The sequence below is a fragment of the Falco punctatus genome (genome assembly GCF_963210335.1).
Source record: "Falco punctatus genome assembly, chromosome: 13".
In the NCBI taxonomy this organism is placed as follows: Eukaryota; Metazoa; Chordata; class Aves; order Falconiformes; family Falconidae; genus Falco; species Falco punctatus.
The window spans coordinates 12,846,353-12,871,933 of record NC_137593.1 but is presented as its reverse complement, the minus strand read 5'-3'; the positions used below and the strand labels follow the sequence as shown (position 1 = coordinate 12,871,933).

Below are 25,581 nucleotides of genomic sequence, written 5' to 3'. Positions count from 1 at the left end.
GAAAATGGTCAGAGCAGCCTTTCCTGGTGGAGCCAGCCCTGAACGGGAGTGAATTAGAGCATGACTAAACAACCAGGCCACGTGGGAGCTATAGATGGAGGAAAACCTACTTTCTAGGTACTTGATGCAGCTTGCCTTAAATACACTGAGCAAAGGTGACACTGACACTGGGGTGATTGCAAGAGAGTTGTAGGGCTAGTTAAAATATTTTTTCCCTGAGAGGTACTAACAAGCTTCCACCATCACTCCCAAGAGCCATGCTTGTCAGACCAAGCACGTGGCTTCTAGCTAGATGAAGTTATCTGGGATGAATTCCACCACGAGCATCAGACCCATTTAATAGAAATCCAGTTGTCTCCAAATCAGACAAAAAAACGTGCTCTCTTAAAGAAATAGCAGTAAAAACCAAAACAACCACCCAACTCCCTGTGTGTAAACATCAACAAAAAATAGTTTAATACATTTTGCAAAAGTAAAACCAGAATAAATGCTTTCCCTCCAACACATAAGGAACATATTATTACCACATTGTCTTCAGTGATTACTCAAGCAATGCATTTAAACGTTCAGGGAGAAGAATGTTTGCTAAAATATTGTTATGTAACATGGGGAAAATGACTAATTCTGTCCTTGATCTTTTCATATTTTGCTCCAAGTAAGAGTCACTATAACTTATTCTCTAGTCGAAGGAGCAGCATAGCCGAATTCTGACCCAATTCCCCCAGTGGTTTTTACAGTGGGCTGATCCTATCTCCTGCAGCTGAGTTATTCCAGATTGACTGAGCATAACTGTCTTCTGAATCAGTCCTTCACGACTGCACATTTCCAAAGACAGGTGGAATAAACAGCACACGTTTCTCCATGCTCCCTGCTGACAAAGGTCAAAGACCGTTTACTTCCAGTTCCTCATGAGTTGTGCGGAGTATGGAGCCTTACGCGTAAGCCAAGCAGGGCCAACTCCATCCAGCAGTTGTAAGCATACTTTAGCAACTGCTGATTCATGGAGTGAGTTTGCTACATGAATTCCTGTCCTCTCCTGACAGCAGATGCAGAAGTTATTGAAGATCTATCCTGTGGGCATCCTTACTTCCAGTTCATTTGCATCAAGAGTGTATACAAAAGACAAATAGACCTGTCCTTACAGACATGTACTAGAAGTTGCCATTTTCCTATCCTAGGGCAGCAGGGTGTGTGTTTAAAAAATAAATAAGTATTTGGGGTTTATAAAGTTTCAAGAGCGTGTTTGTTTTTTGGTTTTTTTTTCTCCTCAAAGCTGTGACCTAATCCAATCTCTACTGGAGTGATAACTGTCCTGCCTACACAGAGTGAAGGTGACACTGACCCTGGGGGGCTATTCTCAGAAGATCTGTAGTTAGGGGTGGTAAAAACATATTTTGTTTAAAGCTTTGGAAATGCCCCTGACTTCCCCTCCTAAATGAAAGTTTCCATGGGAAATGTCTGATCCTGACGTGCTTTTGAGAAGTAGCTTTTTACTCTGTGTGTGTGTGTGTGTGGGGGGGGGGGGGGGGGGGGATGGTGGTGGTGGTGTAGAAAAACCTGTTCTTGGGGTTTCCTTTCAAAGCTTTTAGATTCCATCTTTCAAAACGTGATTAAGATTTTCCTTTTGGGGGATAACTGGGGTGAAAACAGAAATTCCCAACCACCTTCAGCTGAAATCCATTTCTTGTGAAAATTCGAACATATGTCCCTGTCACTGGAGAGGCAAGATGGGTTTCAGCTCTCAAGGGGATGTGTTGTACCATCAGGTGATGCATCACAGCTCAGGTATCAGCAGTCCTCATCAGGCTGGGATTGTGTTATTATTCTTCCTATAATGTCCACGTATGAGCATAATGCTATGCATGATCAGATGGGCTGGACAAGTCTAGGTCTTGCCTAGCCTGGAGTTAAGAGGGAGGAGAGTTACTGAACTCAAATATTTGGGATTTATCCAAACATTCCCACAGCCAGAATCCAGTTCCTTGGAGCTGACCCTATAACATTCTCCCTCTTTTCCTAAGAACTTCCTCAGTTTGAGGTTCAAAGGCACTCATGAAGCTCTGTCACTGTATTAACCTGTACCAGTGCGATTTACCCAGTCTATCACAGAGGCCCTAATCATCCCCCACTGAACACCTGTTACAGCACTCCTGTTATTTTTAATTAACAACAGCCAAAGTAAAATTACCAGCTCAGTCCTCAGTGAGTCTGACTTGAATCCATGCCCCCTCAGTAACAGTGAGGTCTGCTGTAAGCGGAGGAAAATGCATCAACCTGCTAAGGGACAGTGAGGCAGAGAGTCCCCAGTCTTACCAGAAAGTTTCAGATGGCAAACAAGGCTCCTTCTCCAGCTAGAGCACCAGGGCTTGTTTTGCAATTAGAAAAGAGAAGATAAAGGGACAAGTGAATTTCCTGCTGTGATGGTGCACTTGCAATAGAGTCCCTATAACTACATCTTGTTCCTAGTGGTACCAGTCTACACAGTGCTGGGTTATTATGTAGTGTCTTGGACTGCTTGGACGTAATAAGCATTCACTGAAAATGGACTGCTATTAGCCACCGGCAAAAGCTGATTATAATAGTGACAGCACTGGAATATGTTTTCCACCCATTTACAAGAAGAGTAAAATAATGGTGGGGGGGTGGGGTGGTGTGTGTGGAGGAGAGAAGAAAGAAAAAAAATCACATTTGCCAGTGTTTGGAGCATAGTGTGCTCTACATACAATTATCGAGAGAATGACAGGAAATTGACCCATTTACTCAGAAAAGTTCCTATCGTGTTCTGCACTATTTCATTTCATGCCCATTTGAGAACAAGTCATTTCTCTTCAGGGCAGAAGATAAATTGTCAGCTCGTACACACATCTCTTTTCATTGCCAGGCACAAAAATATCACAAAGAAACATTTCCCTGCCCTCTGCTTAATTTTTTTCTTCTTCTTCATCTTCTCTAATAAATGGTGCTAACTATAAAAGTCAACGGACTGTAAATAAACTCAATTCTATTCCTACCTTACCTTATGATTGATTTTTTGGACATAATGTATTCCACCCACAAGCTCTCTTGTCTGATTCAACTGCTCTTCTCAGTACCAGAGAAAAATCAGATAACAACCTCGGTGGAATAGCTTTATGTAAAAACAGAAACATTTGGCAACTACAGTTTTCTTAACAGCACACGGTAATACATGCTTACACCACATTATGGCCTGGCAGACAGGCTTTGTGTCAGTACTGAGAGCGTGTGTCCTGCAGTGCAGGGTCTTCCCTGTGCATTTAGGCAGAGGTCCTGCCAGTGTTGCCTTTACAGAAAAAGCAGCAGGAAGTGGGCTTAGGTTACGATAGGGATGTGTGGTACAGGGTGGAGGGAAGCCTAGCGATCTTCCCAGCTCTGCCCTTGGACTTAACCCATCGTTCGACCCAACCTCTTCTCCTCTCACTCCAAGCATGCTTGACCAAGAGGGAAAAGCAGCAACTGGATCACCACAATAGAGAGGAAATTCACACAAAAAGATGGAACCAGAGATCTGAAGATAGCAATGACCAGGGGGAGAGGCAACACATGCAGGTAAGAAGAAGAAAGGACATAACAGAAATATCTCCATCTACACCCTGAGCTCATGTTTCTAGAGAACTGAGCTTGATGTCCCTGCTGCTTTCAGTGACAATGTTCAGTCCTGGTTAATATCAAGGACATCAATGAACACAGAATTAAACGGCATCCCTGATGGAAGTGCCAGCAGTCCGGGTCTGCAAGCAGAATGCAGGTGTCTCCCATGCTGTACGGCTGGAGAACTGCTAATGTAAGGATGAGCTTCAAGGACGGAAGAGCCAGCATGGCAGTAATTCTGTACTCCCCAGTGCCAGCCATACCCTTCAAACACCCTTCCAGTCCTCAGCTGTTAGGTTGTTTTTTTTTTTTTTTTTCCCCAGTTTCTTAAGGTTTAAGTTAAAGCAGCCCAGAAAACTCCGAGTTCACACAACCTTTCCTGCAGCTGGTGTGCTGGCCAGCACACCTCAGCTTATCCTCCCAGCCCTTGCTCTGCAAGGTTCAGCCTCCTCTTTTGTCTTGCACCTGGATACTCGCTTCCCTGTGCTCTTCCATCCTGGAGCATCATTGCTAGGAATGACAGTTACCAACCATTTGGAGCAGGAAATGAGATGGGCAAGGGAGCCTAGAGTCAGCACCAGCCCGAGTAGTTGCAGCACAACTCATATTTTGCACAGAAACCAGTCATGGGAAGCATTATTCTGACCATAGTTTTGACTATCATGGAGCTATGCAGAGTTTGACCTTGGGAAGTGTCTTGCAAAGGAGAGAAGAACATTTTGCTTGTTTGTAAAGAAAGGCTCAAGGTTCTGCTAATTCACATCCAGACTATTTTTTTTTTTTTTTATTCTCCCCTCCCCAACACTGTTCCCCATTTAGGAGAAGGGATTAGCAGAGTAACAAAATGGTGAATTTCAAGGTCAAGAATAATTTGGAAATTATAGCCAAAACCAAGTTGTTGGGGTCTTCTCTTTGTCCCATGAAAAAGTTGTTTGCTGCTGCTTAGTAACAGAGCTCAGCTGCCTCTGAAACCCAGAGTAGGCACATGCCTACAGGGAATGTGAAAAAGAGGGGAAGAGAAAGAAAGCAGCTCCCTGCCTCTCAGTACATGGTTTTGTTCTCTCTGGTTGACAGCATGGACGTTTGGACATGTGTGAGAGAACAGCAGAGAGCATTACCTGCTTGGGAGTAGGACTGCTGTTCCCCCCGTGAGGGCAGCCAGATCCGCTCAACTCCCTAGAAAAACAGTGAAAGCATTAAGAGACACTTTTACCTTCCTGTCTTCATCAGCTGAGGAAAGAATTTCCTGTGGCTAATTACACATTTTAGCACCAAGATGGTGATTGTCCTCTTAACTGCAAACATCTGCCTCCAGCTTGGGGCAGAGCCCAGCTCTGACCACAGGACCTTGGGCACTGGCATCAGGCAGCTGCAGGATGGGATGGTGGTCCCTCACCTCCTGCCCTGTGATGCAGATGCAGTTATGGGAATGTGAACCTTCCTGAAATGGGATCCAGCACTGGAGGTGCTAATTGCTGACTGTGCAGCTCCTGCTACGTGCTGGCCCCATCCAGTCCTCCTCCCAGCCACCCTCCCTGCCTGCTCAAAGCCCGCAAAGGAGGCCTTTAGGTCTGCAGGCTACCGGGAGGAGCTGAGCTCTTCCCTTAAGACCAGACTCAAAGCCTACCGATCCACACATCTGTGGCAATTCTTCCACTGATGGGATATGGCTCTAGCTTTTACCAGGTAATTGCTTGCTGCTTATCCACAAGCCAGGCTCATTGGGCTCACTCTTGGTCCCTTAGAAGATAACCAAATTCTTCCTAACAGAGAAAAAGAAGGCAGGACACTTTAAATGCATGCCCTACCCCCTCTCCTTGCTTCCTATTCCTTTATTTATAACTGTTGAAGTACGAGCTAAACCTTAACTACTGCTATAGCCCTGAAGTGACATTGATTCCCATATGAGGGCGAAAGCAGGGATGTGATCCATCCACCATCCGTGCAGGAGCAAACGCCCTTGCACACAAGGAGATCTGCTTCCCAACTCTGCCTCACTTCATACATCAACGCTCACCTACTCCCAACAACAACAACAAAAGAAGAAAAAAGGAAACAAATATCTTCCTCTGCCAACACACACATGCATACACATGCAGAAATATTTTGGAAAAATTGAAGAATCTGTAGATGGAGGGGTTAGTGCCAGATTTAAAAAATTATTAAACATTATGTACAAAGAAAACATAATGAGCTCCTACGGGATGTAGAAAAAATTACCCATGAATGAGGGGAAAATGGATAACCACTCCTGGGTTTGCCACTGGTGAATTATTTAATAATCACTCCCCAGCAGATGGAATATATTTATCCACCCCATTGGAGCATACTTTGCAATTTATTTACACTGCTTTAAAATATGATTATTTATTTAAAAAATAAACAAGGTATCCACAAGAGGAAAAGGGAAGGAAAGACAAGCTTAAAGGGGAAGGGAAAAAGCACGTTTTTTAGCTTTTCAGCTCATTTTAGGGAATTTCCACTAAAAATCATTTGAATCCTCCTTACTTCTACTTTAAACAACAGAAATTGGAAACTCAAAGTTTTAATGAATCTAGTCTAGATTACTCACGCAATCATGAGAATCACTTTATGAGACGGGATCTATGCCTCATACTTTGATTAGCCACATTGTCTTGGCTATCAGAAGTCTGATTCAGCTCCCATTAATATCAAAGAAAACATTCAAATCAGGATGAGTGGCAGTAGGCCCATACCTTACACTAATTTGATTTACATGATCAAGTCCCTTGTCTAATCTAGAGTGACTCTACACCAGTGGCCCACCAAATGGCACTTAGCCTTGCCATTTAATTAGCTACTTATTCTAAAACACAAAGGGTGCCATTTAGCAAAAATTGAAAATGCAGAAAGTACTATTTAGTACCATGCAGGTGCATGAGTATACTGCCTGCTCCCAAAATTAAAATAGCAATTGTAAGCAAAAGGCTTTGGCCACTCAACAGCAACATGTGCTACTGGTAAGTGCAGAGTGATTTGGACAAACCTGAGGGAAGGTCCATAAGAGAAAGGAAAGTCCACGAGAGGAAGGAATACCTTTCCCAAGCAAATGCCAAATCATTTCAGACTGAATTCAGGCTTCCAGATTCTTCCTGTGCAAGTCTGTGGGTACATACAGGTATACATTGGCCACGAAATGTGTGCACAGAAACTCTATTACCCAGCTGGGCACAGATGCTTTTAGGAACCAGAAATCATCTGGGAGGGGAGAGGTCAAAAGACAGATCTCACAGTGTAACACAGTTTTCATACCTTGCCCGTAAAAACCAAAAAACAATCCCCAGCCCAAAACCACTGTCCCCTCACCAAAATAAAAGTCTGGTCGCTGTTGGTGAAACCTCTTCACCATTTTTCAACCAACCATTGTGATTCTTTAAAGAAACTCCAGTGAAGTTTATTTATACATCTCAAATGTGGGACAGTCCCATGGCAAACCCACTGTCAACAGCAATTGGAGAGGCAACACTTTGGATGTACCACTTTCAAAAGGGACTAAAGAATAAGATTACTTAGCAATAGGAGTTTAAGTCTCATTGTCAAGATTGGGTTAGCAAACCAAAAAAGAAGACATTCCTCAGCCATTTACGTGCTTTTGAAAATGTTCCTCCAGGTCCTGAAGATAATTCCTTTCCCATACCTTGCCTCCTCTCCCCAGACCATGAAAATCTGCAACTAATATGGATCAAAAATACCTAATCTGTAAGATGATACCACCTTAAAAAAAAACACAACCAAAACAAACCCAGAGATTCAATAGACTAAAAAAATCCAACCGCAGGCATTGATGTCAACGCTTTATCAGCTAGCTAGCTCAGTAAAAGGGCTACTCTATAAATCCACTGGTATAGTGAATGCTATACATCTTTAAAGTTAACCACTAGAATAGAAATTGATGTGTTCTTGCTAGGAATGGGCTCAAACATAGGCAAGTCTTCCCTTGATCTGGGAGTGCTGTATTTTTCAACAAGAAAGCCAAACCGACCTCTAAAATTTCAACATCCTGGAAGAGTAAAGGCAAGCTGACTGCATATTATTTCTGGAAAGACAGAGATCAGATTTCAAAAATTGCTTCCATCACAACAACCTAACACGTGATCACAGATACAAGTACAGATGTGCACTTCTCTGCTGTGATGTGGAGATTACAGGCAAAGGAGCAAAAATGCTCCCCTACCCCCTCCCAAGAAGGCAAAATGGAAGTGTCAAACACCTTGTGGAGTTATGCACTCATTTATTTTAAAGACAGAAAGGATTAAATACATCTACATAAAGGAAAGAAAAAGTGTTTAAACAACAATAAAAAAAGATTTAGTGGTATTAATAAAGAACTCCCTTAAACCAGCATGTCACCATTAAAGTAATTAAATAGGGCATGCAAGACACTTCAGCAGAAAGTGAGCAGTGCTCACATTAGAGCCTTTTAAGTTTTCACATGACCTCAAGACAGACTACGGCATTTCTGTGCAAAAGTACCCTCTAAAACAGAGACGGGGGCATTCAAGTCTATAAAAAAGTGATTTTAAATTTTAACTGATATGGTCTAAGTCTAAAATGCAAAGGTTAAGGGAATATTAGAAGGGCAATAATTCTATCTGATTAAACTTTTATCCGAAGTGACAATAAAATGTTCAAAATGAATTAAGGATTTTATTAACAGATGCAGAAGCTCTATAAAAGAGTTTGAACTCTAAGTAGCGGAGAGGAGAGGTTTTATGTGGTGTGTTTTTTTTTTTTTTTTGTCTGGATCGAGGTGATATTGCTATAAAACTTCAATCTTATTGCCATGCCAGAGTGAAAGTAAACCTGTCAGAGGTATTAGAGCAAATCAGGACTGCTTTCTCTTCCTCCTCTGCACTGCAACGGCCTCTTTCCAGCATGTAAGTAAGAATATGTACATTCCATGTATGGCATTGATACTATAGGTGACAGACATATAGATAGGTTATGTGCTGGTGATTCACCTGGACTTCTGCTGGTTGCAATGGTCCCAAGGTGGTAAGTACTGGTAAGTTATATGGACCATTCCAAATGAGTACTGAGCGAAAACTGGTGCTATGCCACCAGGAACGCTTCAGAACACTTCAGCCTTTCCAACATGAAATTAAGTATTTCAGGCCAGTTTCAGACATTTTGGTTGTTTATTAGTATCTTAGCATAATAAGGGGATCACACCAACTTCTGAACCCTTGAACAAATGCATTTCAATACCTTGGAGTGATTAAGTTTAAGCCAGCCATAAATCTGCGGAACAGGGTAAAATACAAGACTTCTGTGAAAATTATTGCTTAAAGCAGGGCATATATTATTTAAAGCAGAGCTCAGCTCCATCAGGGCAGTTTAGGTTCAGTAGCATTTGCCAGCCATGATTTCGCCCATCACTAATTTTTCCTTCTGCCTTGCTGCTGCTAAGTTCTGCCAACATGGTTGCCTTGGTGATGGCTGTAGTGCCTGTGGCAGATGCGCTGGAAGACATCTTGCAAAGTGGTTTGGCTTTTCCAGAAACTGTTGAGCCTTCTGCGTGTTGGCAGGAGTGCTGCAGTGGCCACCTGTGCCACAGTGGCTATTCCATCGTTCTCTGACCCACCAATGCCAGCAGCGGGCACAACCTGGCCCCCAACCTGCCCTGTCACACACTGCATCCTCCATGCAAGGACCCAAGGCTCAACCTCCCTCGCTCCCTGCAAAGCCTCATCGTGTGCCATGGCTGCCCTTGCTCACTGCTGAGGATCAAGCCCAAAAGGCAGCTTCAGGGATGCCCATACCCTTCTTTTGCCCTACACTACCCATGAGAAAAGCGCAGCTCCTAAGAGGAGCAACGGACTGTTAATTGCCAGAGACTAGGATGTCAAACAAATATTTTTCTTTTCACAACATAAATATTTGGCAGCACATTTAATTTAAAAAGTCTAAAAGTTACTCAGAGTGGAGAACATTGCTATGATGTTCGTTTGCTTCCTAAAATATGACCAGTCACAGATGGCTTGCTGTAGGAAATATTAAATAAATTTTTAAAAGTGTTGTCTGGCTTGAACACAGATTGCATTTATCCAGATACCTCTGTTGGTGGAACGCCAAGATGGTGTATTGGTTCAAACATGTCCTTAAACAAAAAACTACATTGTCAGGAGCTAATGGAATATTTATACTTCAAATCTCAATCCCTGATAACATCTGAAAGTTAATTTACATTTCAACACTTCCCCCTGCCCCCCCTTGCTATATTTCCCTTCACAAGCAAGGGAAAATACCCAGGATTTGTCAGTAGCAACTTTTAGGTTTTGGGCACCATAACCATTATTTGTTTAGATTTTCAGAGTAGTTTGAAAAAATATCTACTTAAAGAGCATTAGGTAACATGAGAATCTGAAAACAACAGAAAGCCACTTAGCATTAAAGCATCAAACAGCACGGATGTAAATACAACGAGCCACAGCACTAAACTATCACAAGTTAACAGATTAACTTCAGCAAAGCAACAAAAATCAAAACAATACAAAGATCTTCTCCCAATCCCCAGTGTCTGCAGGAGCACATTCCTATGGTGCCTGAAGAAGCCTATCAAATCCCTGCTTTACACCTGAAACCAAAGATGTTACAAAGGTCCTTGGTTTGGTGGCGCCGCCCCCCCCCCCCCCCCCCCCCCCCCCCCCCGAAGCTTCATTTTTGACAACAAAAGCTTTTGGAAACATGGGCATGTAGCATAATAAAGATGCCACCAGTTTCTGATTCCCCACACTGCCTCAGAGAGCTGCATGTTAAGACTGCTTTGAGAGTTACAGCATCAGGTTGCTGTGGAAAAGCCACGTGGTGCTTCTACGTCAAACATTTGTCAGGAAATAGCAGCCCAGGAAAAGCAGGAGCAATGCTCTGTGGATTTTATCACTCATTTTAAATGATCCAGATGCCCCACCAGCTCCACACTTGCCGATACACGTGGTGCCATCGCTGCCTGTCCTGGTTTCAGCTGGGACAGAGTTAGTTTCCTTCCTAGTAGATGGTACAGTGCTGTGTTTTGGATTTAGGATAAAAATAATGTTTGATAACACACTGGCGTTTTAGTTGTTGCTAAGCAGTGTTTACATTAAATCAAGGGCTTTCCAGCTTTTTACACCACCCCAGCAGGGAGTAGGCTGGGGGGCACCAGAAACCAGCAGGAGACACAGCCAGGGCAGCTGACCCAAACTGGCCAAAGGGACGTTTGGTGCCATCTGACATCACGCTCAGTATATAAACTAGGGATTAAGCTGCCTGGGGGCCACTGCCTGGGAACAGACTGGGCATTGGTTGGTGGGTGGTGAGCAATTGCAATGTGCATCACTTGTTTTGTACATTCTAATTACTTTATCATTATTATTATTTTCCATTCCTACTCTGTCCTATTGAACTGCCTTTATCTTGACCCACAAATTTTACTTTTTTCCCCCCAGTTCTCTCCCCCATCCCACTGGGTGGTGGTGGGGAGCAAGCAGCTGTGTCGTGTTTAGCTGCCAGGTTAAACCATGACACTGCCTCAACTCATATGGATGGTCCTCACAGGGATGGCCGCAGACACAGGGACCACAGGTCTTGCTGGCCACGTTAACCAGCATGCTCTCTGCTCCTCTGAAAGCGGCTACCTACCAGCACACAATAATCTCTTGTCCCCAGCAAATGCTACAGCACCAGAGTTGAGCTATAATCTGGTCTTCCTTCTGCCCAAAATACCCCAGTGGATGATTTACCTCTTCTGTCAATATTGTACTTGGCCCACAGCTTTATAATCAATGCAGCTGAGAAAAAACAACATACTTGCAATTTGCTTTGACCCTCCATGAGCACCAAACACTCACCATACTCTCAGAATCAATAAACTTTTTCTCCTGTCATCATTCATGCTTGTTACGCTTTCCCTAAACTGGCATGATTTTGTTTTTTTCTAACCAGAAATCTACCAAGCCCACTGGGGTTTGCGTGTGTGCAATGGCAAGTTAAACAGTTTCCTCTACTGCAAATAAACATTGCATGCAGGCAAACTGATGTCCTGGAGTGAAGAAACAGAGGCAGGACGCTAGAGGGTAGAACGACTCACAGACTGAGCTTTTGCCAGAACAAATTCCTGAGCTGTCTTCACCAAGGAGCCTGGCTTCACCAAGGAGGCGGCTGAAGTGGCATGCTGCAAAAGCCCGCTTGCCTCCCTGGCACTCAGGCTTGCAAATCGCTGTCTGGACTCAAGTAAGAGGGCATCTAGAATCAGAGAGTGAGGGAGACAAGACCTTCTGTTCTCTGCAAGGCTGCTAAAGGGGAAATCATACCTGCTAAATCCAAACACACACCTTTCAGGGCAGGTTTGGCTCTGTTATGGCAGGTACCACAACCTGGCTGCAAGGCTCGTGCTTTACCGGCAGCTCCTAGCACAGGATCAGCAGTGCAAAACAGTCAAAAGTGTTTGCTAAAAATATTAACCCTGTATTTACTTCAGTGATTTCTGATTTGATTTTTTTTTTTTTTTAAAGTCTCTGGACGCTGTGCAGCACTTTGACATCACTGCATTAGGAAGGACAGAGGAAACTCAATAATACATGGATCTGATGGAAACACACACCTAAATTACAGGCCTCATTTCAAATAAATCACAGCCTTTCCAAAATAATTGTCTTCAGCAGTTTGAATTGACAAAGAACTATGCAGGGCTACAAGCAAGCAGTCGGACCTCATGGAAGGAAACAGCATTGTGGTACCTCCTGCCCTCCTGGGTTTTCCAAGAGCCCTCACTCAGCTTTCAGCTGCTCGTTCATTTTCATGCCCGGTCTCTAAACAGCAGTGGTTTGAGGAGGGGAAGAAAGGTAGCTCCTTCACCTGAAGATCTTTGCGGGCTGAACAGCAGCTAGGCACAACACTGGGATGTGGAAAACCTGAGCTGTACACCACAGGCTGTGTTTGTGGTCCTGGACAGGTCACTCAAGCTCAGAATGGAAGAAGCAGGGCTACAAAAGACCCCTGGGTCTGCCCTTGCCTAGAGAAGGCTTGACTGCTCTTTCCATATGTTTGCCCCACCTGCCCTTGAAGGCTTCCAGCAATGGAGATCCATGCCATAAACTGCATTTAATCTTCTTGGGGTCAGTTCTCTATCTGCAATATGGAGGCATTGACACTGCCTTAGCTCCCCCCCTCCACCCCCCCACCCCCCCCCCACTTGCTGCTGTTTACTTGGAAGGTTTTGAGAAGCAAAGGCTAAATCCTGTCATTCATTTACACACCACAAAGTTTATTACAGTGGGATCTTTCAATGCTATTCAGGTAGCAAAGGGTGAAAGTACCAAATAGTTTGCTGAGAAGCTGGTCAAATACAATTGGAAGAAAAGCAGAAATGAATGCTACAACCATTAGATGCAGCTTGCCATCTAATACCAGCCTACACTTGACTGCAAATGAGGAAGATTTTCCTACTACTACAAAGATGCTGGTGTATACAACTTCATTCTTTCCTTATAAGCTGTTTCTGCTAGCTTTCAATGGCAGACAAGAGTTGGGCTACCTTGTAATAAAGGGAAATCTCAACACACAGCTTGAAGTCATTGCTAAATGACTTCACCATCCCCTCTACTGCAGTATGATCCATAAGCAGATATATAGCCAGGAACCACAACATTCCACTGTTTCTGCAGAAAGGGAGACTATTTTCTTCCTAAGAATATACAGTTGGTCAGTGGAATTCACCACTGAGGCAAGAAATTCACTGAATGGCAGCCCCTCGTCCTTCACAATATCTTCTTATTTCAGTTACACTAAGAACTCCCTCCACAAAGTTTCCCACGATACAGGTTTTCTAGTTTACCCATGTCAAATCAATGCTTAGTTCATATAATCAAATATGAAAAAAGCCTCTAAATATAAAAGTGCAAGGCAAAGACAAGATGACAATTCAAGTTGTTATGGCTGCCAACACATGCAGGAGGAAAGATCTGGATTCTAGCAAGCCATCACAAAAGTCTCAAGCAAGCTCAGGTATGGAGGAGGATTCTTCCCCTAGTAAGGACATGTTCTTTCAGATGGACCATGGAGAGGAGTGGGAAATGATCCATTCCTAGCAAAACTTTGATCTAGTAAGGCATCACCAGAGTAGTTAATCAGCACTTCACGCCCGATCTTCCAACACAGATGTATTTATTAATATGCTGTCTAGCACTATGAGGCTTTTCAAAAAATAACCCTCTCATAACACTGCTATCATTGGCAGCATCAAGTTCACTATCTACCTCAACATCAATCAGCTTCATTCGCAACAGTCAACACCATGAAGGCAAACAGCAACTGCAGGTTGAAAGTAGGGTGCATGATGCCTTTAATCACATGAAGTGATTTGGATCGGTTAGCCAAGCAGCTCCTGCTGCACTGAGAAAAGAATAATTTCATCCTCTAAGCTACCCTCACCCGTCAGGTGTGTGGTCCCATTCGGAGAATCCTCCACCAAGGTGAACCCAGTGCAATTCTGGCAAGGCTCACACTCACGCCTTCCAAGAGCACTAGGATTTTTTTCCTTTTACAGCCTTCTTTTGTAGACTTCTCAAACTGTCCTTGTTGGGCAGTGAGATGAATTGGCCCTGTCCTCTTTGATATGGGCCTCTGAGTCTCCACAGAGGAGCTCCTATGCAGAACACCTCATCATCTTATGGTACGCTTTCTCCCCTTTCTTTGTAAGACCAGTTTAGAAAGGAGGTTATTGACCCCTGCCCCTTCCCACCCCCAAGGAACCTTTTCCTCCTGTCTAGTGACAAAATAAAAGGCATGACCCATCCATCCCCTGTAACAGCTGGTAAGCCACTGAAAAAACAGATGCAGGCTTCAAGAGGGTCAGCTAAGTTCGGCATCCATCCCAGTTTCGACAGAAGCTCTTTCATTGACCTATTCTTTCTCACACACACTTCTCTGCACCTCCTAGATGCTCCAGGTGCAACTTATGCAATAGCACCCCATCCACCTCCATTTTATGCTCTATGTGGTGGTTTCACCTTGGCTGAACACCAGGTGCCCACCAAAGCCGCTCTATCACTCCCCTCCTCAGCTAGACAGGGGAGAGAAAATAGAACTAAAAGCTCATGGGTCAAGCTAAGGACAGGGAGATGACTCAAAAATTACCATCATGGGCAAAACAGACTCAGCTCGGGGAAATTATTTGAATTTACTATTATTCAAACCAGAGTAGGATAATGAGAACTAAAATCAAAACCTAAAAACACCTTCCCCCACCCCTCCCTTCTTCCCAGGCTTAACTTAATTCCTGATTTCTCTACGGCCTCCCCCTGAGTGGCACAGGCGAATGGGGGTTATGGTCAGTTCATCACGTTATTTCTGCCACTCCTTCCTCCTCACACTGCTCCAATGTAGGGTCCCTCCCACAGGAGACAGTTCTCCATGAACTTCTGCAATGTGAGTCCTTCCCATGGGCGGCAGTTCTTCACACACTGCTACAATGGGTCCCTTCCACTCAGTTCGGTCCTGCAGAGCAGACTGCTCCAGTGTGGGTCCCCCCTGGGGTCACAAGTCCTTGCAGCAAACCTGCTCCAGCCTGGGCTTCCCATGGGTCACAGGCTCCTTCAGGCATCCACCTGCTCCGGCATAGGGTCCTCCATGGGCTGCAGGTGGAGATCTGCTCCCCTGTCAACCCCCATGGGCTGCAGGGCCACTGCCTGCCTCACCATGGTCTTCATGGGAATCTCTGCTCCAGTGCCTGGAGCACCTCCTCCCCTTCCTTCTGCACTGACCTGGGTGTCTGCAGAGTTGTTGCTCTCACATAGTCTCATTCCTCCCTTCCACTGCAATTTGTTGCACAGATTTTTTTTTCCTCCCCTTCTTAAATACATTATCCCAGAGGAGCTACCACCATTGCTGATGGGCTTGGCCTCAGCCAGCAGCAGGTCCATCTCGGGGCCAGCTGACATTGGCTCCATCAGACACAGGGGAAGCTGCTAGTAGCTTTTCACAGAAGCCACCCTGCTACCAAACCTTGCCGTGCAATCCCATTACACCCAGGTTGCACAAAACAATTTACCACTCGAAGCAGTAGTGCCAACCTTACAGCCACCACTCATCGTCCAGCTTCCACTGGTATTTTTAATATCAACTGTTGGTGGGTGGTATTAACAGAAAGGGCTGTTACACTCTTAAGGGATTTATTAATTTCTCAGTTTTACACATTATAATCAATTTACCAGGAGTGACAGTCTTCCCTTGCCATGATTTTCTTCTAAAGAAGTTACCAGATGGGCCCAGACTAGCAAAATTATCAAAGCTAATAATCAACAGGATTAAAACATGCCTGTAAACAAACCAAAACTCCGGACCCGTTTTGTGCCTGCTATGCCCACAGACCTCTTCTGTTGCGGGTAAGAAATATCCAGGGCAGGAGCCCGCTGCCACGTGGTGCAGCCAAGCTGCATCTTTCCGCTACAGCAGCCAAGACTTAATGCTTTTAGATCCACGGGTCACAGGTTCAGCTCCCTGCTGCCGATGACTCACACAGGAGCACCGAATTAAAACTAGCAACACCAGCTTTTTTCTAGGAGAGGATTCAAGAAGAGCACTGATCTCGATGAAATGTTTCGAGGGCAGAAAAATTCCACCACGTAAAGAGTGCGTGACTTCTCTTTAGTTTATTTTATATTTTTGTTCCAGTTGTCATTTTGAATTCAAACTCTTTGGAAAGCAGGCATAATAGTCTTAATGATCCCATTGAGCAGTTTAAATTCAAATTGTGGAGCACTCGCAATACCATGCTGGCAGCACTTTCCATAAATTACTCTCAAATTCAATACGTTGCTTGACAAAAACAAGAATAAAGGGCTTTTTACTTTAAAAAGAAGAAAACTTGTATCATAAAAAAGAATATCTTTAAATTACAGTTTCTCTTTTCTGGTCCAATTTAAATTGTTACATGGTTGCTAAATTAGTGCTGTAATCTCTGCTTACAAATTGCAGAATTATTTTTAAAAATAGATGTAATTTTGTTGCAGGGATCAACCTTACACTTTAAACCGTACATGCTGGAGGTAGCTGCTCTTTCACAGTTTTCAAATAACCACGCTCGTGTGTGCTCAGGGTGAGGTTTACAATACCAGTCACACTGAAGCTGATAGCAGCCTTAACTCAATTTGTGCTCGCTAAAATATCTGGTGACACCAACATTTCAGAACGATTAGCAAGTCTAAGCTTTCCCAGGATGCCCTGTGGCACCAGTGGCCCTAGTCGTACCATTTTCTAAAGCATCAGCATTTCTCTTGCATCCTGGTCTTAACTGTCTTCTACTGAACTACAGCCCCTGCTAGGCAGGAAGTTAGAAGCTGGTAAGAGAAAGAAACATTGAAGATACGGGTGAGTTTTTTTTCCCCCCACAAACACAAATCACTGGGGGAAAAAAGCACTATGATCCCGAGTTCAAAGCTAGGGAATGGCAGCAATCAGGGCATGACTTCCATGCACAATTCTTTCCCCTTCAAGCACTTCTACAGCTTTAGTACTATGGAAAGATGAACCTCACCCTGCAAAATCCTTGTAAGTGATCTTTGTGGTAGGGTTTAAGTTCATGTCCTCAATATCTCAGTGTGCAGCAGAGAGAGGAAACCTCAGGCCCTGGGTCTCCATAGGGCACTGCACCCACCATCTTACCCCACTACCTAGACAGACAGACACAAGACAGTTTCTTTCCTCTCCTTCGATTGCTCATCCTTTTTAGCCCACCACTTCTCTGAACTCTTTTTCATCTGACCCTGACTATTTCTGCTTTGCTTGGTTTGTTATTTCTGCTTTCTCATCCCTTTCCCCACCGCACCGTGGTCCTTCCCTCAAGGCCCAGCAGTGGGTCACATTGACTTGGACAGGAAAGAAGAAACCCTCAGAGGCCAGGAGCATCTGCAAGATCTTTTCGCTTTCTGTGCTAACTGCAGGTGCTCAGCACCTCTCAGCGAGTTTATCTCCAACTGCCAACCACCGGCCTGCAAGGAAAGGTGATAAAGAATGGAGGAAAATTTCCACATCCTGGAGAAAGTCATCTGGACATCAAAGAACATCCCATTCACAAAAACAGCAGCATCGCTCTTGCCAGACCGGTGTGTCTGGTTAACCTTGTGTTCAGTCCTTATGATAATACAGTATTTGGAAAGCAGACAGCTGGCACTGCTCTAAAATCTTGCTCTTCAATCTTTTATAACAACAGTTCCACTGATATTACTCTTAACCTTTTCTCTGCACTGAGTCCAGCACTAAGATCTCTTCAGCTACTTAAAGGCAGCACACCATATGTTTTTTGTCAGTAATTTGCCCTGTAAGGGAGGGGAAAAGTATACCGATAACATACTGCAGACACAGCATTTATCACGCATACAACAGTACGCTGGTTACACTGGAAACCCTGTCATGACATTTCGGATGTTACTTGACTGTCGTAATGACTAGAAGACATCTGTCTCCTATTAACACTTTATTTTTTACAGTTGCTTTTAGTTCAGCAGAAGTGTCTTAATGGAGAAGACTGATACTCTTTTAGAAATCACATCAATAATGAAAGAATCCTTGGATGCAGAGCAAAACCAGCAAACACATTGGCAACAGAACTCACTGCATTCGTAAGATGTAACAGGAAATGATAGTGACTGGCTTTTGGATGCAGGGATTTTTGTGTGAAAGAAATTAACTCTGGTACTCAGATTCCCATTAGGAAAACCATTTTTTTTTTTTTAAACAGGTGATTGATCTCCTTAGATGTTAATTCAGACTTTTAGGGAAATGCAGCTTAACTGGGTCACTGATAAATAAAACCAGAAAGAAAAACAAAAAAATCCCAACCCTTCTTCAGGCTATTTAGGCTTGGTATTGACTAACCAGTAATTAAATGCAGCTCTTCACAGTAATCTTAATTATGGCTTCACTCCACCACAACTAAGAAGAGCCACATAATAAACTGAGAAGATTAGCCAATTCTAACTGTTGAAAAACATGTATTTTTATTTTTGCATATAGTTTTTATGCGCATAAGGCCACAAATCACACAAGGGAACGACTAAAAAAATAAAATCAAAGAATCCATTAATTTATATATCATGACCAGGCAAATATTATAGTTCGTGTTCTTTACAGAAATGAAGCAGCTTGGCCTAATGGCTTGCATAATGGGTCAAGAAGTTTGGATGTGGGGAAAAGGGGATGTGTGCTAGAAATCAGTATGAATTAGGTAGACGAGTAAACAAGCTTCATTGAATTATTCAGACTTATAGCAGCTGAGAATCCTGTTTTTTCAGCTGGCCACAACCATGGATTAGCTGTGCAATCTTGGGCTAGCCACGAAGGCTCCACCATTCATGGGAATTCAGGTCCACAGGAATCTGAGTTTGGGTTCTTCAGTCACATTGATTTCTTACAGAACTAGGACTCCAAGCGTCCAAGTTATTTTCTGATAAAGGGACTTTGGCAAGTTCCAAAAAAGAAAAAAAAAAATCAGAGGCCACAATTCAGCAAAATTCTTAAGTACAGGCTAGATTTTAAGCAGGTCATTAACTCTCATTGACTTCAGTATGACCGCATCACACATCTAAAGGCACAAGCATTCAGACTGTGCCTCAGCAATTTAAGGGCTCCCAATCCATTTGCAAGAGCAACTCGAAGCCTAGCTCAGGCCCTCGGTGTACTTACAGGCACTCATCATTCCACTGAAGCCAATGCAGACCTCATTTCACTGAAAAATCAATGAGACATATGCTCTACGACACAAATTCCTCAGGCCTAAAGCCAATAGCATGGCAGGTGCCTAGATCCCTTGTAGATCTGGCTTTCGGAACAGCAGACTCCTGAGCTTTCTGAAGAGTACTGAGAGTTAGGATTCCAACACTTGTTTCTTCCACATTTAAGAGTTTAATGTGTGCTTGGGTATTTTTTTTTTCTTTGCTGCATCAGACTGCCAGATTTCAGCTTTCTATTTCCTACTCATGGTACCAGCTGTCCAGCTACACATACATAGCCCCATCAACATTGCCATCCTTTCCCCTGCACGTGCAGCAGCAGATGGATCCAGACATGTTTTGGATAAGTCCATAACCAGGTTTTTGTGGACTACATGGATAAACATTTAAAGGCCCCTTCTGGTTATATAAAAGAAAGCTATTAATCGTTTACTCTTTCGTCTGTACTCAGAGCTGCAAAGCCATATCACAGAATGTACAAATGCAGATGAAACCAGGCAATTATAATTCCTTTATCCCTTAAATAGATAGAAGATAAATTTGAAAGAAAATGAAGAGCAGAATCCTTCTCCCTTTCCTTTTTTATCCTTTTATCTCCCAATGTAGGAAGTTTACTGAACCCTTGCCAACAATTCACTCAGGCTAATGAAGTGTATAAGTAATGGGATTAAATAATTTTAAACCATTACTACAGTGGCTAATGCAGATGTTTTCCCAAACTAAAGCAGACGAGTGGTGAAGAATGCGTGCTTGATTTAAAAAAAAAGAGGAAAAGAAAATATCAGTCTGCAAGCAGATGAAGTCAACTCCAGCCTGAAGTCAATGAAATGCTTAATTCCAGTTACATAAAGTTGCTCCAATCATATTATGAAGGCACCTTCCTAAAGTGTGCAGTGCTTTGCACATGGTCAAACTTGCCATGAAATTAACCTTAAATTTTTTATGGTGCAATCATTTTAGTGCAAATAAAAATGGAAATGGTTTAAAAGGTACATATTCCATCAAAAGATCATTTAGTTTTTAAAAGCCAATTAACAAGGCCCATATATCACTACTGTTGTAAATAAGACATAATCCTCTCTTTTTAAATTAAATATTTCAGCAATAATCCCACCGCAAAGGCTCTGGCAGAAACAGAAGGAATAACGGGATATTGGTGGCATTTTCAGAAACACCTATTATTGCTTTAATTATTATTGGAATGCCAGAAATGTCAACAAAAGCATCAATTTTTACTTTCAAAAGTGCAAATCCAATTCTGGAAGGGTCTCAGGTCCAGTTTTCATAAAAAGAACTCTGATTTGGAGGTTTAGAGAAAGAGCTATCAACACTTCAGTGCTTTTCTTATTCTGAATTACAAGGATTATTCCTATATACTGTATATTAAGGTCATACCAAGGTAAGGCCTCAGGCACGCTAGATGATGTTTCTTTAATTTGCAACAGGTTCCAACTAGCTCTTGTGGGAGCCTCTTAAAAGGTGCAGCTCCTCAGAGCAACATCTAATTGTTTGCTTTAAGAGCTTGTTGGAGGCATGAAATGAAAATTTTAGGGTAAAGTAAGCTTCAGAAGATATCCAATCCAAAACCCCTTAGTTTAGTAGGGCTTCCATCAAGCAACACAAGGGTCTTGATTTTAGAAGTTTTAGTGCTATCTTGCACCTCACCTCCTTAATCTTAGAGGGCACTGCAGTTTGTAAGCATTTTGGTATCAGGTGTCTCAACACAGAAAGCTTCTGGGGGCAGCACTACCCCTTAAAAATCACTGCATAGTCTGCTCCTTACAGAGCTGAAATAATCACAAAAAGCACCTCTTTCGCCCGCTTTGGCCACTTCATTTCAGAGATAGGTTAGACCAGGGAATGAAATTCACCTAGGAACCTGAAAAGATCAGAGATCTTCTGAAGACTATGGAAAACCCGGTGCCCTCAGTGCTGCCATGGGATTGTCAGGTTTCCACTATAAGCCAACTGTACAGCAATGAACAAAATCAATGTTTTCAATATCTATGCATTAAAATCAGGGTGCAAACAAGAACAGGTACTTACAATATAGCAAGGCTCACAATAGGCTTTCTTCTCCACTGCGTAGAAGGGCTGTCCCCTCAGCTTGTTGTTGCACATCATGCAGGTGAAGCACTCCACGTGGAAGACCTGGTCCATGGCTGTGCAGCCGGTGCCTTCCCCAACAACATTCTCCCCACAGCGGGCACAGCGGCCTGTCACCAAGGGGAAAGGACACGAGTCAAAGCAAGCTCCTGGTCTCAACTGCAGAGAAGGTCCATCCACACACCTGCGCTGCACAGTGGGTAAGGAGGCAGCTCAGTTAACAGAAGAACAGTTTGTGCCATGGCTGGCAAAGATCCAGGGCTGCTGGAAGGCACTCTGGTGCTGGCCCATATGAAAAGGTCTTAGAGAGGTTTGAAACTGGCTCCCAAGACTGCACCGATACCAGTTCCGCTGCTGCTCGTCAGTGATCATTGTAAAGAGCCTCAGCCCCAGATGCAAACCATTCAGCTATCATCTACAGTCATCCCCAGCTCCTCAGTTAGATGGGATAAGCCTGTGCCTACAGCTTTACCTCCCCATGAAAGGATTTTGGGGTAGGATGCCTCATAAAGCTGCCTGGTGGCAGCGCAATTGTTACCACTTAAAGAGCAGTTTTTCCTTGTACAGCTTAAACCAATTCCCTCAATGGAGCCAATTACTTTTTTTATTCTGTCTGAAGATGAATATGGATTAAGATATTGTGTCTATTTAAAGCACAGAAATGATTCCTCAAGAAACTGAGGTGTGGATACTTTATTCTTACCATCCTTCAAGAAAGGTGTATCAGAAGCTGCTAGTAAGGATTCTAAGTAAAGGCAAGCCTTAAGAGCTCTGTCTGTTTTTGCAAAAGGTCCCTAATGCCACACACATATATAACACACAAAAAATCTGCACACACGTACAAAAGGTTTGCTGCCTTGTTCAGAGTGTTGTTGAAAAGGTTATGTGGCAGATAGATTTAAAGTGAAGGCAGGATTTCAGAGAAAAAAGGTTTCTTAGATCATGGGAAAGACATTTTCCTAGGGAAGATTGTGGTGCAGAGATGATGGAAGAGGGTGGGTGGAAGGCACACCTTTGCCATTCCTTTGAGTTCTAGAAGACAGAGATAGCCCATGCAGGTCTTGTGTCCTTACCCAGCAATTAGTGTTGAAAATAATTGATACAGAGAGTCATGGAAGGTATTTAGGTCAACCTCAGCCACCCTGCGCAGGAGAGCTCCATTGAAGGCAACAGAGCAACTACAGTCTGGGGTTTTGTCCCATGCAAAATGGTATTCTCCATTTTGATAATAATTGTGGTATCCCCAGTCTTGGGACCTTGCACTTCTCCTTCAAGGCTCTGTGGGTGGAGCGGTGTGGTCAGTGAGGGTGAGAAGGAGGGGAAGGAATGTGCGAGTTGAGTTGCAAGGAGGAAGGCAGACTAAGCTCAAAATAGAATTACTCATAAATGCATATACAAATAATATGTCCCTAATAATAAATAATCCATCAACGATACGATGTTCTCTCATATCGTGGTCTGTGTTTATTGGCCTTTTCAAGCAAATACTACAAAACTCCCTAAAGGTACTTGGACATGTCTTGTCATCCCAACAGCAGGGCTGCTGTCCTTGTGCAGTGCATCATCGATGTCCCAGCACTCACAACTTCTTTCTTGCCTATTCCAGACCCCAACAGACTACATCCAGGGAACAAAGCACGTAAGCTACTTTTGGTTTCCTCAGGATGCGGCAGGATGATATATATACACATTTGAGACATATTAGGAAGGCTTGGAAAAGAACCCAGATCATTCTGATTTACTACAACAGCATTACCGTAGTTGGCATTATACAGGACAGACAGTTCCTGACTCAAACAGCTCCCAGTCTGAGCAATGTGGAGAAAGAAGTCATCAGATAAAACCAGACAAGCTTGGAAACCCCCAGAAAGCAATTAATAATGTTGTATTTAAACTTAACTTTCTTTTGCATTTATTATTAGTGTTTTGATTGACAGTGTTGTGCTTCAGTCACCTCACTGTAATGCTTCTTGTGAGGACTCCTTTTTTATGAGCAGAGAAGGAATGCAGGGTTCTCAGCATGGTGGTGAGGCTACAGAGCATGGGGGAAGAATGGAAAAAAAACATGAGGACCAAGAAGAGGAAAAAAAAAAAAACCCGCTGGAGAGAACCACAGGAGCAGTACTGCTCTGGGAAGGAGGCAAAAGAAACCTACTGTATACACCGCAGGAGTTGCATGTACAACAGGAAAGCACTGCTCAGTCCTGTGTGCGGACAAAACCGAGTGTGCTCCAGGGCCTTCTCCAAACTGCTCATGTAGCTGGGCTGTAATATGAAGAGACGTCTGGGGAGCAGTTAATATCTCTATATATAAAACATGAAATTGAAAGCCATTAGTGTATTACTTTACACAGTGTTTTTCCAGAGGGAATATTCCGCTGAAGAATTTATTTTCCCTGGTGTGCCATTCTGTGATCATCCGGTATTATTTTTATGAGGCATTTGGACACGGAATAATGTAGTGTCTATGCAAACACTTCTCAGCTTTCTTTGTTAACATCTGAGTAGAACATGTGGGAATCTTTTCTTCCCTTCCTCCTCTTCTCACATTCATAATTTAGCCACCTCTTGTATACTTCAACACTTATCTTCCACTTTGACCAAGTCATCTCTACATTTGCTGGAGAAGCTGTCTATACGTAGGCTATACTTCTGGCTGTACTTCTTGTGTCAGGAGGTGTGGGTCTGTTTCCTAACTCAAACATATACTCTTGTAATCTCCAGCAAATCACTTGCTGCCTTTATACCTCCGTCCTCTCTTTGAGCAAAGGGCATAAAGACATCTCTGCTCCCAAAGGTGCCCTGAGGCTACGTTCCTGCATGGCCCTGAGGCATTCCCCAACTACACTGCTGGTGGCCAGGTACGAACCAGAGAGCAGCACAACAGAAATCCTGGCCAACTTCTCCCTTGAAGTTGCTATTTCCTTAGGCTTTCCTTCCTCTTTCTGTGTTTTTCCACAGAAGGTTCCCATTCAAGCAGTGACAGACTTGACCTGTCTACATTTATGAGAAGTCCAGCTTCTGCTATTCTGTACACAGACAGAAATGCTCCTATAAACTCTCACACATGAGAAAAGGAAACCTTCCTTTTTCATGAGTTTATATGCAAATTGTAATACTGTGGCCTTGAGCAAACCATGTTTTTCATGAGACATGGCCACTCCAGTGAGAATCAAAACACAAGCTCTGTGCCTAGCAACACCCACAACTGACTCACTTGCCCGAAGGGTAAAAGCAAGTAAGCCAAAATATTCAAATTTGGGATCTGACTGTTAGGTGGCTGGATCCACGTAAAGGCATGTGGGCAAATGCGCAACTGATCTGGCTTGCAGTGATGTGGCCATTAGAGACTGCACCTTCTGCAGACCTTGGTGCAATCTGGGAACTCACAAGACTTCTGTAAAAGCTGCACACTTCTTCCAACTCCCGTGCCTCGCTTAAATTTGGTAGAAAATGGCTGAAAATGGCTATTAGTTTCAAGCGTTGTTGGTAAGGGAGGAACTGACAAGCAGACAGGCACACGCACCCAGGCACTGCGATTGCACAAGCCTCATTTCCTTAGAAAACCAGAAAAACCCCACTAAAAACAATGTAGCTATCATTGTGTCTGATAAAAACAAAACAAAGGTCTGCTTTTCCTGTGTGCCAATTACCAACGGCGAAGGTATTTGTGGTTGGACTCACCACAATTAAGTGCCCACACATGTTCCCCATTTTAATATTTTCACACTGGTTGAAATAATCCAGTCCGTTGTGTGCAGAATACCCATGAGTGAATACAGAACAAGTTGCACTGCTTATTGGGAAAGAAGTAGCAAAGGCAAAGCTTGCAAGACTCAAGAACAAACAGATTGCACAAAAAAGATTACACAAATAATCTAAGAGGAAAAATAGCAGGCAGCGTATTACAGTAGAAACATAGAACAACGTGACCCATTTGCTTCCCACAGAGACAAACAGCACTTAAAAGGCAGCTTAAAGACAAAGGACAAAATTAGTACTGAACTGCACGAAGATGAAACTATGTCATTTCAACATTCTTCATTTGCCCCTCCAGCCCATTTTAGGTCCTTTTTCAAGATCATTTCAGCAAAACTAGAAGGTGATGTGTTGGCAGCAAGCCTGGGAGACTGGAGTC

General features: G+C 43.3%; 1 protein-coding gene across 17 annotated transcripts in view; it reads right to left on the bottom strand.

Moving 5' to 3' along the window:
- The window catches only part of LPP (LIM domain containing preferred translocation partner in lipoma), a 371,893-nt gene that overhangs the window by 26,211 nt on the left and 320,101 nt on the right, over nt 1–25,581 (bottom strand). For all 17 annotated transcript variants that reach the window (XM_080409296.1, XM_080409294.1, XM_080409284.1 and 14 more), the window contains one exon: nt 21,384–21,553. In XM_080409296.1, coding sequence (XP_080265422.1) covers nt 21,384–21,553 — 170 coding nt within the window. The remainder of the gene's footprint in view (nt 1–21,383; nt 21,554–25,581) is intronic.